Consider the following 12,633-nt stretch of genomic DNA (forward strand, 5'->3'; position numbering starts at 1 on the left):
TACATACGTAACCATTCACATAAGTAACAATCAAGCATTTATAATCGCAGAACTTTGGTATAATCTGTTGGTTGAAATCTGTCTTGATGATTAAATAATTGCAAAAATATTTCATAAAAAGCATTATCACCAATATCGTTGTCATGACTTATATACACTCATGTTAGAAATATACAAAACTGAACTATAACGAATATTAACTGCATATTACAAAACTATGTACAAAAAATGATTCAGATCTTAAAATTAGTCATTTAGATCACCAATAAGCATAATAATGCTTAAAGTTTTACATATAAAAATATAATTGTAATCTGTGCCAAAAATTACATTTCATACATATTTTAGACACTGTCTCAATCTTGGACTAAATCACTATCCATCCAAGGTTTCGGATTAACTAATTCATCAGTCAATATTAAAGCTAGACTAAATTGATGTATATCTACAAAAGGAAGCATTCAAAATTAAAATACTCATAACTTTTGTTTATTCAAAATAAAAGTAAACTGTATATACCCAGTTATAGAAGTGCCATGTTTAATTTGACTTGATAATTTAACTTTGCTTGTCATAATCATCAAGACTTTGATAACTTGCATATGTAATAATGCAATTCTATTAATCTTACAGCGCATAAATTATAAATAAATTCATATTTTGCTCATAATAATAGTATACTGTATGCTTAATTAAAAGTAAAAATTTAATAGAAATGTTAAATTATGACTCAGAGACATCCACTAATTATATTACACCGATAAAAGAAAACGAGAGTTATAGATTTAAGTTTAATTGAAAATATAATAGATGTCCCACCTCAAGTCCATATCATTTAATCTTCACTCATTGTTTACTCATTTCAATTTCAAGAATAACATGCACAATCATGCTGTTTTTTTTAAATTTTATAAGCCATAATTCTCAAATTAATGAATAATTTATTTTAGAAATGAACTTATATACATCTTTATTCATAATGTTTTCATTATTAAACTTATTTTGATTCAACTTCACATTAGATGTTTTCAATAAATTCAATTGAACTCAAAATTGATAAAATCAAGTTATACAAAATTAGAAAATAAATTAAACAGAAACTAAACCAATAAAAATTTGTTTCGAGCATGTTATTTCTGATTGTAGATATTTTTTAAAATCATTGAAGAATAAAGGATCAAAATATAACATAAAAAGCATGATAAATAGCACATATCAAAAACCCTGATCTGCAAGAGGTTTACCAATTCACATTTAAAATGAAATAATAAAAAAAGTCAATGGAACATTTAATGGCACATAATAACCATATTTATATATGTCGTTTACACATAAGCTAAAATGTTATTTCAACATCTGATACCTAACAGTTCAAGTTTGTCATATTGTAAGAAATTTGTTATATAATTTGATATATATATATAATGTAATATGACATATAAATGTATATAATGCAGAATAAATATCAGTTAAAAAAAAAATAGGCTAGATAAGCAAAATGATTGGATGAACAAACGTAATCAATTTTTTCAAAATTGTCTGAATTTTAAAAATGCAATATTAAAGCTTGAACAGTCTCTGCATGATGGATTTACTACATGTATAGCTATAATTGCCACAGAAATGTTTTACATTTCACAATTAGTAAATATTTTCACAATGTGAAATCACTTCAGTTTTCGCTTATAAAAATTGTCTTTACCATTTGAATAACACACTAATCACAATTATACTTTTCTCACCACTCAAATAATTTCATGAGATCTTTGACTGGAATACTTCAAACAATGTGATATCTACACTACACTATTATATTTTTGTAATAGCAGACTATGTATCATGTTGGACAAGTCTCATTTTATTCACTTCAAAAAATTACTTTCTTAAATAATGTTACTCACTAAGAATAAACTGCATTTCATAAATATTTAAACTAAAATCACTATTTAAATAATCATGGTGTTTTAGCTTTTATATTGTTAGTTATTTCTGAAGGTATTTAAACATGTCACCATTCTGACATTACCTTCTATCACGATATAACAAGTATGATTTCATTGCAAGAGGTAATGACAATTCCTTCACTCGCTCCTCTAAATGTTGCTTTCCGACTTTTTGTCGGATTACACGTCGACATAAGTCCATCAATGGAAGAGGTTCAGCTGCAAAAATATTAAATTTTTTTTAATCAATGTTGTCAATATGAACACACATTCAAAGTTTAATTTTTATAATGAGGAGGTTATCAATGCAATTAGTGCATTATTAAATTATTTTTTTTCATAAATCAGAGTTTTTCAGTCTTTCTGTACATTAGATTGAACAAGAAATCATATAGTCAAAAAATTAAAGTTATAAAGTTCAAGCATTATTTGATGAACATTATTGCAAACATTTGCTAGTGTAGTAAGATATGTACAAAAATAGAAGGCGCATTTGAAGATGAAACCAAAGCCATTGTGCAATTTACAAAATTTTGGGAGGAAAAATTGTCACAAATAATTTGTTTTAAATATGTTGAGCAGTAATATGTGCTTTACAAAATATGATGAATAAGTGAGAATACTTACGGTCTAGACCACCAATATATTTCATGGTAATTTCACAATGGCCCCAGACTGCAGACACAATGGGGTAAAGTTTACGTCCCTTTAATCCACGAAAGGCTATTCCCAAATATTGGCCATCAACTACAAAACTTAATGTTCCTTCATCCATGTCTAAGACAACCAAGAACTTATCAGGCACAACAAAGGTCTCGTCTGGTTTTAAGAGAGCTGGATAAGTGACGCCAGCTGTATTTTTGCTATCATGGTATAACTTATTGCGGCCAAGATCCCACCCCCAAGATTGATCAGAGGAACCCACAAGACTTTGATAGCCAACAGAATGAAGTGGAGCTTCAGATGTTGCAACTCCAACAACAGCATGTGTGCCACGCTGTCTAGTTGACCATTGCACTTCCCAAACATGTAATCCTATAATGATTTTATTTTATTTATTTTATTTTAATTAAATATTATATGCATAAATAGAATAAATGATTAAATTAACATATCTAGAGAAAATAAATATAATAAGGAATAATGAAGAGATTCATAAGAAAATAATAAAAAGATGAAAATAAAGTAAAGAAAAAAGAAAATAATAAAAAGGCTTGTTTGTAAGGCATTAGGTACTAAACTGAACCTATATGGACTTATAAAATTGTCTTTAAGCGCTGAGCAGTTTATCAATAAATTTTTCGAAATAATAAATTATGTTTGATAAAAAATAAAATGCCTTTACCTTTTGTAAAACCTACACGGCCTCGAATACAATCTGTGCTTTGGGCAACTGGATGCCTATGGAATGTAAGCTTGTCATCTTCTTTGACAAATATGTTAAGTGAGCGATCTTCTGCGTTCCAGGAGTGTCGGAGTTGAGCATCGCGAGCGCATGCTGGCATGTCAAGCAGCACATCGAGACGAGCTGGTCGTGCAAAGTCTGCAGCCAATTCGCGCGGTATCACCGGCTTGTAGGGTGCCGGAGAGTCGCGACTCACGGATTTGACACCTTTAAAGTGCATAAATGAGCTTAGTGGTATTACACCATTTTTTATTTCACTTATAAAGCAATCAACTATCTTATTAATTATTTTTGATGCAAGTGAAACTTAGATAAATTATTGCAATGTTAATTTTGGATAAACCATTTGTCATAAATAAAAATCATTTTCATTTATGTGCGAATGTCATGCAATGAGAGATAAAGGGTTAAACCACTCTCAAATTAATTTAAGTTGTTATTTCATGAACTATAACGCATAAATATAAAATAAGCTAACAATAAAACTGTTTTAATTTTATATCAGTTCAAATAACTGTTTAATATGTTTTGATCTATATAGCAAAGTGGATATAAAAGATATCTATATAAAAAATTAAACTAAAAGCATACATTAAATAAAAGTCACCTAATTAAGTGCAGCTAGTATTCAAAACAATTAACATTTCGATATTTTATGAGTAAAAATTGTATATGAACTGCAGTATATTCACAGTTTGTCCACAAAATCCGTATCCGTATTAACGTATTGTAGAAAAGTGATCAGTTTATTCATGTTTTAATTCGTGGGTCTTCAAGTTCTTGAAAAAAATTAGACATTAGACAAATTAAACATCATTGCATTGTGCGCGCTAGATAATGACCTCACTTTATTAAATAGCTATTTCTCAAATTTATTCTAAAGCTATTTAAAAAATGACGATTTGCATTCATTGAGAAACCGATGATTAACAATATTAATAACTAGTTATTTTTAAGAAAATTCCGAATATATTACGACGCTATTCGATATTTATGTTTACGCAAATCATGAATCAGTGATTTGATAAGTATAAAGCACTTACTGCCGGATATTTTTTGGCCCATATTCATTCCCCGGCTCCGGGTGCGCCGGTGCTCTGGGTGAGCTCCGGGTTTGTTACCCGCAGCTCCGCTTGCCAGATGTTGCTCGACCACAGCCGCTGCTCCCACAGCAAGTGGTTGCTGCGCCTGATTCTGCAACTGTTGTACGACTAAACCTTTGCGTCTTTGATGTTCACCGTTAGCTGAGGCACACTCTCTGAGCTCCAATCGTACGTCTGTTGCCTGACTGCCAAAAAATTCCTGATGTTCTCTAGTAAGAGTTTGATGATGTTGCGCACTAATAGCTAAGAGCTGCTGCTGTGCCTGCCAAGCGTTCGTCTGCTGCTGACGACCAGTAGGAGTTGTTAATTGATTGTTTGAAGATTGGTTATAAGTGGAGTTTGTCGTTGGTTGATTATTGTGATGATGGTGATGATGATGCAAAACTGAAGAACCCGAATAACGAGCTCTACGATCAACGCTTCCTCTCAATGACGAGCCGCGCCCGCTCTTATATCTGTAGATAAATTAAAAAAATAACTTTATTTAAAGTCATTATACTGAGTTATAAACACGACAAAAATTATAACACTATTATAATATATATATATATATATATATATATATATATATATATAAATTCACATATTTATTTCACAATCCCAATTTGATCATTTCGAAAACCATTGTATTCATATTTACAATCGGAATAAAAGAATTAAGAAAAGTGAAATGTGAAAATAAGATGCAAAGTGCCTCAAATGAAGTAGGGCAAATATAATTTATTGGTTAATCCATATACAAATAAGAAGCAGTATATCTAGGCATTAGATAATTGTAATGAACAGTGATTAAATTAAATTTAGAGTTTAACCTAAAAGAAATTTGAATATCAAACAATTCATTTCATTATGTCTTCATGTCATTAAATATAAAGTCTAAATTGGCAGAGGAACATAGTAACAATAATATAATATTTGGCTGCTTAATAAAGTAATAACTAAGGGTACACCAAGAAATATTTAGGATCGGCGCGTCAAGGTTTCGACAGTAAAACATATAATGTAATCAAAAGCTACTTTTATAAGTAAAATTTCTCATGACGTAGAACTGTAATATCAAATTTCAGTTATAATAATTAATAAATAATGATCGAGATAGCATTATATTAATATTCGTATTATTATTATATTAATATTGCATTGTCCACGTTCTGTGACAATCAAATGCTTTATATAAATATCAATAATAATGTATTTCACCAGTTATAAAACGATCTTAAGGGGGTATTCTACTGTAGAATTTTGAATAAATCGAAAAAAATTTTTTTCGTATTTTCAAAGTTTAGTTATTCAAAAATATGTCATTAAAAGGATTTTTCAAAATTACTATTATTTCCTGAGTTATAGCCGTTTTAATGACGTGGCCTCGGTTCGGGTCCGACCGAGTCTCAAAACTTTGAACGCGTTTTTCTCGGAACTACTTTTTTCGTGCTGGCGGTAAGGATATCTCGAGTTCTAATGAACCGATTTACTTAAAATTTGGAGAGGATCTTCTCTATACATTGCTTTATCGCATGGACCTCTCCCAAAACTATAACTTTTTATTTAGTATTTTAAAAAAATCGGATATGTTAAAAAAAATATGAAAAAAAATTTTTTTTGACTTATCCCAGGTTCATACGATAGCGACATCTATAATAATTAAGAATCCATCTTTTTTTATGTTTCGGATCACCAGGAAGGTTGGAATCGTGCACGCCAGGACACCCTCCTTTTTTTGAGCTCCCACTTCGACTGCTCATAACTTTGTGAATTCTAATTTTTTTTCTTTAATAATTTTTTTTATGTAATAATAAAATATCAATAAACAAATGATAAAAAAAATCGATAGTAAAAATATTATTTGTTTCCTTTATACAGCGCTTCAAAAACTGGGCAAAATTCATGCTTCTACAGTAGAATACCCCCTTAATGATTTGTATAACACTCCGCATGATTGTAGAATAAAATGCTACCGGTGATATACCTAATCAATCCTTTTCTAGTTACTGAAAATGTATATGCATTTCACAGAATAATAATAAAACGATGATTATATTATAATAATATAAACGATGAGAATATTTTCTAGTTCCCTCATAGCGGCCATGGTCACAGTTTTTCTACATTCCCACGTATAAACTACACACTCATGACGTCACAGATATCTAGCGCGGCCAAGGTCAGGCGCGATGTTGTGTCATCGGCACGGCAACAACTTTGCTACTCGCGTAAGCAGCTTAACACAAACAGCAGAAAGAGACAAGGACAGGCCACGGGCTGTGTGCGGTCTATGCCGTAACCGCACCACTTTGCTGTGAAGCTGTGTGTCGAATCAGCATTAGAAAATAATGCCAAAGCCAAGCCAAGCCGCTAGTAATATTAGCACAAGTGCCAGACGAACGTCTGAGCACAGTCGGCAAAACACTACGCTATAACAGCTGTTCGATGATATTGCAACTCAAAGTTGCAATTTAGTAACAGATCAAGCGAAGTAGTCGTCTGATACTATTATCGAAGCTTCATTCACTACCAAATATTTATTAAAAAGGTAACTAGGGGTGTATGGCATAGTGCCTTAAGGGGGTATTCTACTGTAGAATCATGAATTTTGCCCGATTTTTAAAGTGCTGTATAAAGGAAACAAATAATATTAGGTTGTCAAATATCTCCCTTCCGCTCTTTTGCTCTTGGTTTATAATACAAAAAGGCGAAAGGGAGATATTTGACAACCTTATATTTTTGCTATCGATTTTTTTATCATTTGTTTATTGATATTTTATTATTACATAAAAAAAATTATTAAAAAAAAAATTAGAATTCACAAAGTTATGAGCAGTCAAAGTGGGGGCTCAAAAAAAAAGAGGGTGTCCTGGCGTGCATGATTCCAACCCTCCTGGTGATCCGAAACATAAAAAAATAGATGGATTCTTAATTATTATAGATGCCGCTATCATATGAACCTTGGATAAGTTAAAAAAAAATTTTTTTGTTTGAATGGCGGCAGTTTGAAAAAAAACATTTTTTTTCATGTTTTTTTTTTAACAATTCCGAATTTTTAAAAAATACTAAATGAAAAATTATAGTTTTGGGATAGGTCCATGCGATAGAGCGATGTATAGAGAAGATCCTCTCCAAATTTGAAGTAAATCGGTTCATTAGAACTCGAGATATCCTTACCGCCAGCTCGAAAAAAGTAATTCCGAGAAAAACGCGTTCAAAGTTTTGAGACTCGGTCGGACCCGAACCGAGACCATGTCACTAAAACAGATATAACTCAGGAAATAATAGTAATTTTGAAAAATCCTTTTAATGACATATTTTTGAATAACTAAACTTTGGAAATATGAAAAAAAAAATTTCGATTTTTTCAAAATTCTACAGTAGAAATTGCTGAAATACAGAAATCCCCTTAAGGAAAGTTGCTGAAACTTAAATATCAATATTAACTGACTTTTCAAAGTTAATGAGCTAATAATATTATAACTGTTTTCAAATAGATTATTATAAATACTGTAACTTTCATTATTCTTATTCTATAGAAATATAAGAGTTTATGAATTGGATGACGAGGTGTAAATATGTTTACAGAAAAGTGAATAAAAAAAAATTAACCAATCGCCGACTTTTTATAAACTAAATTGCAAAGTTAAAATTATTTATTTAAAGTATATAAGTGAGCTTTCAAACTTTAGCAAGAATTGAAATTAAAATCTGAATTATTTTTAATATTCAAAAAATAATATTGATTTTTTTTTCTTTCCGCAAAAGCAATCGTTTCGTCAATATCATCAGAAAGGACTTCAGAATCATTCATATCGGATGCTAAGTTCACTCAAAAACAGCTATTCTTATACACATTTAGCTCCGTGTCTCCAAAACGACTGGACCTGCCGTTGCCAACAAGTAATTACCACTTCTCCCCATCATTATGAATTGAATTTTTTTTTCGGATCATTCAAAACGGATACTCCGTTTCTCAAAAACTCGATTTCCATTTTCTGCACTCATTGCTCCGTATCTCCGAAACGGCTGGACCTGCGCTTGCTAAAAACTTATCAACACATCTCCCTATCAATAGGAATCGAATGTTTTTTTTGAACCATTCAAATAATTGGTCGACGCGTGCACCCGAAAACGTGGACGAAAAATTGTATCCATGCATACATATACACACATATATTTATTTCTAAGTAAGCCATAATTTAATTTCGCTTTTTGGAAGATTACAATGACTTACCCTTCGGAAAGTTGAAAAAAATAAATTATATATTTAATTATATATATATATATATATATATATATACTCGTATATTATCCTCCTCGTATATTTATTTATTCGTCTACATTAATGTGGTCCCCTTCAAAGTAGTCCCCCCCAGATATAATACACTTATGCCAGCGTTTTTTCCAATTTTCGAAGCACCCTTGATATTCACTTTTTGATATGTCCTTGAGCACTCTCAGCGATTTTCTTCAATCGAGGAAAACCGCCGTCCTTTCATGGGTCTCTTCAACTTTGGGAATAGGAAAAAGTCACACGGAGCCATATCTGGTGAATTTTTGCACTTTGCAACACTTTATTTCATTTTTTACGCAAAATTTAATACAAATTCTTTGACTTTTCAATTCTTCCATTGTAAAAATCGCCGAGCTCAGAAAAACACGTCGAACCTTAGCGACTACCACAGACAAAGTAAACAGTGAATATAGCTGAAAATTTCATCATACTTTAGGGGCATGTATACCAACACAATAAAAAAAAATTTTTGACAATCAGACACTCCAGACCCGCGAAATTTAATTATTAGTAATTCCGGGTACTTTTTGAACAGATGGGAAGTCAGGACAAACATCACAAACACAATAATTAAAAAAAAACTCGTACTACATAATACTTTATTAATAATTGTTTCGGTTTAGTGGCTTGCAACAATTTGTTTTAATGGCTTATATTAAAATTTCACTATTTAATCATATATTTAGTATTACTTATATAAATACTACCTGTAGTTTTATGTTAGTAATACAGTGAACATTTGATTATAAAATTGTAATGTAAAAGGTGTGACCAGTTCGCTGAGGTACTTTGAATCTGTTATTACATACATAATATTTTCAATATATTTTTTAATTACTTTTGTTGTAAATTTTGGCACATGCGGACAAAGTTTAAGAAGATTCATCAATCAAATAGTTACTTTGATACTTTTAAATGAACTAATACAGCTCTAAATTTACATAGATCCAAAGGAACTGATTGCAAGTCTTTACAACACCACACACAATATAAGATTAAAAAGAATGCAATTAATAAATCTAACATATTAATCAGTAATGAGTTGTTCTACAATATTATTTCAAATAGGTGTGTTGTTTGTTTTGTTTTTTACTTTGTTTATAATTGTATGTATATTTGAGTTTCTTTTTTTTTCTTTATTATACCAAAATTATAATATAATTTAGTACACTAATAAAAGGTGAACCACTGGGTTTTCCTTTTATAATTTAATGTTATTTGTCAAACTAATTACTCAATGTCTTTTTTATTTAGACAGATTGTAATTTATAAGAAAATAAAAAAAAAATTACATAGAAGATTCAATGTATATTATGCATGTGAACAAACACAGAAGACTGAGTAATATCCAAATGATTGTAAGTAGGAGTCCAAACGTGCAATATCTTGTATATTTGATCTCGTTCAATAAATAAATATAAATAATAATAAAAATGATACGTCATATGACATTTAAATGTAAAAATATTATGTTTTAGAATTTTTTTAACAGCAATCGAAACAATGTGTTCTTTGTCCATTCGAGAGCGGCAACCAAGTGGTTAACCACTCTATTTGCTATTTATTATGTTGAATTATATGTGACACAGCAATAGCAATGCCCGCGAAAGGCGATTTACACTTGAGATATATATATATATATATATATATATATATATATCTTATAGATAGGCCGAGGTTGGAATCGAACCCGGGTACGGTTGAAGCTACCTCACGTCCTTACCGGTTCCGTCACGACTAACTCTCCGAGCAAACTTTACATGATTTTCTCGCATTTTTTTTATAATTCCACAAATATTCACAAGTACGACAGTATTGAAAACAGTAATAAATTTTGATGGCCTAAATTTAATATGGACAACCAATTGTGAATATTAGCGACGCAATAAAACAGAAATGTTTGATGTTTGAATTCAAAATTGATGTCAAAATATTCAACAAATAACAAACATAGTCGCATTCGTTACGCTATTTATCTGTGTGAATATTAATACAAATACGAGAGTCTTGACATTTACATTTTCTCAATATTTCCACACAATTCAATGTTACCTTCAAATAATAACAGGCGAGTGAGCACACAAACTTTCTATAGACTAATCAACTATCGGATACAATTCAGAGTACATCAGATAAAACAATAGTCTTCTATGAGAATTTGCCAAAAAACGCGCAAATTAACTAGAAAATCAATTGTAAAAATGTTAGAAAAAAATGTTATTCACTAAATGTATTAAGATTTGTTTTCTTTATTAGTTTATCAGCACGACAATCTAAAAAGCAATGACTAGTATAGTAAATAAAATGAAAAACTAAAGAAAGAAGAAAAATAGCAAACAGAATTGGAATGACAGCTCAAAAATAAAGGTTATCGCGCATATTTCAACACGGGTCTAAAAAGCATGTAAGGCTAAGTTTCCACAGAAAAAGTCGATTCCGAAATTCAATAATTTATATGAAGTACAAGAAAAATATCTATCATCCTTTGCGATTTACAAATGTTTCACTTAATAATTAATTCATAAAAAAATGCGCAATCTAAGTAAAACCAGGAATATGAGTGTGTGTAGCGAATGTCTAAGATACTCCTACAGTTAAAAAAACAAAAATATCAAAATCATCGAATTTATATCGTTCATCAATGCTACATTATATGCGTGCGGCATATCGACTTTACTCAGAAGATGTTATAAAATCGACATATGCGCCGCATTTTTTCTACGGAAAATATACGATATGTAAACTTTGAGTCATTGCATTTACCGCTAAGAATATTAAACAATATTCATGCACGTTGGTTTTGGATACCTACAGAAATAAAACCACGCACTGAAACATATGCAAGAATCTAAGAATCCAACATATATACTGTTACCGATGCATAAGGTTCTATACATCTGGATCAGCAATAAAAAGCGAATACATTGTGCGGCGTAATAAAAATCAAATTCATTAAAGATTGATAGCTCTGTCAAAATAATAACTCACAAAAAAACTCACTTTTTGTTTAAATTTTATTCCTGATATTTTGCACAATTAAAGTTTAAGGAAGCGATTTAATTTAATCCGGACACATAATAATACGTAATTAATATCTATGTAGCATATGTAAGGGAACGGAATAACCCTGAATAAAAAATCTACAAACAATGCATTTCCAATGGAATAATGTGTTCTCTATTAAAGGAAGGATTGAAAATATCACCGAAGCATCTACTTCTTGCTAGCAACGTTTTATGCGCGTAATTCACACATGCGAACAGAAGTGTGACGCTAACATATTCGTCATAACTGATACGTAATTCGAACATAATGACTAATATATACCGCTTTGGGGTAAAAAACAAAGAGTAGCAAAAAAAAAATGGAAACGTAAATTCTTTCGCAACGCATGGAACATATTCAGTGTTATAAAATGACTAAAACTCACCTTTTACGAGCCAATTCCATTTTATAAAATTAAGATTCCTAAAATCCAGCTAATAAAATTTCTGAATCACTAACGTTTTTAAACATTAAGTTATTAACTAATAGCCCTTTAGCATTTGCACACTATCATCATAATATTTCACTCTAAATTACATTTGCTTTTATATCACTTTAGAAGTCAACATTATTTTATGTACGGTTGTACAACAAACTCGATCTCCATTCACTTTTCAAACGAGGGAACACAATAAAACCGCGCCCGTTTACTTTTCCCGAAAAAACACTTCGCTAGAGCTGTTTCGTTAACGCTGTGTTCACTAACAACGCGCACCGCATACAGCTACACTCGAAATGCTCTTTCTGACCGATAGCACCACCTAACCTCACGCTCGTCGGACTCGAACTGACTCGAAGGGAACGGAAAAATCCCGAGAGCGGTCGAAGCGGCGAAGGCAAACGATTGCGTTAAGAGCC

The 12,633-nt window shown here is 30.8% G+C and overlaps 1 protein-coding gene across 3 annotated transcripts in view; it reads right to left on the bottom strand.

Annotated features, from left to right (window-relative positions):
• Window positions 1-1,489: 1,489 nt before the first annotated feature.
• The window catches only part of LOC113378728 (protein gustavus), a 443,541-nt gene continuing 432,397 nt past the window's right edge, over window positions 1,490-12,633 (bottom strand). For 2 of the 3 annotated variants that reach the window (XM_026619298.1, XM_026619297.1), the window contains exons 2-5: window positions 4,392-4,906; window positions 3,289-3,555; window positions 2,571-2,978; window positions 1,490-2,162 (exon numbers count right to left, since the gene is read on the bottom strand). In XM_026619298.1, coding sequence (XP_026475083.1) covers window positions 2,023-2,162; window positions 2,571-2,978; window positions 3,289-3,555; window positions 4,392-4,419 — 843 coding nt within the window. In that variant the 5' untranslated portion in view covers window positions 4,420-4,906 and the 3' untranslated portion in view covers window positions 1,490-2,022. Of the gene's footprint in view, window positions 2,163-2,570; window positions 2,979-3,288; window positions 3,556-4,391; window positions 4,907-12,160; window positions 12,600-12,633 lie in introns of those variants that run through there. The other variant, XM_026619296.1, reaches the window with a different exon arrangement.

The sequence above is a fragment of the Ctenocephalides felis genome, unplaced genomic scaffold (assembly GCF_003426905.1).
Source record: "Ctenocephalides felis isolate EL2017-DRISC unplaced genomic scaffold, ASM342690v1 CF-g0.4_SCAFFOLD_01886, whole genome shotgun sequence".
Classification (NCBI taxonomy): Eukaryota; Metazoa; Arthropoda; class Insecta; order Siphonaptera; family Pulicidae; genus Ctenocephalides; species Ctenocephalides felis.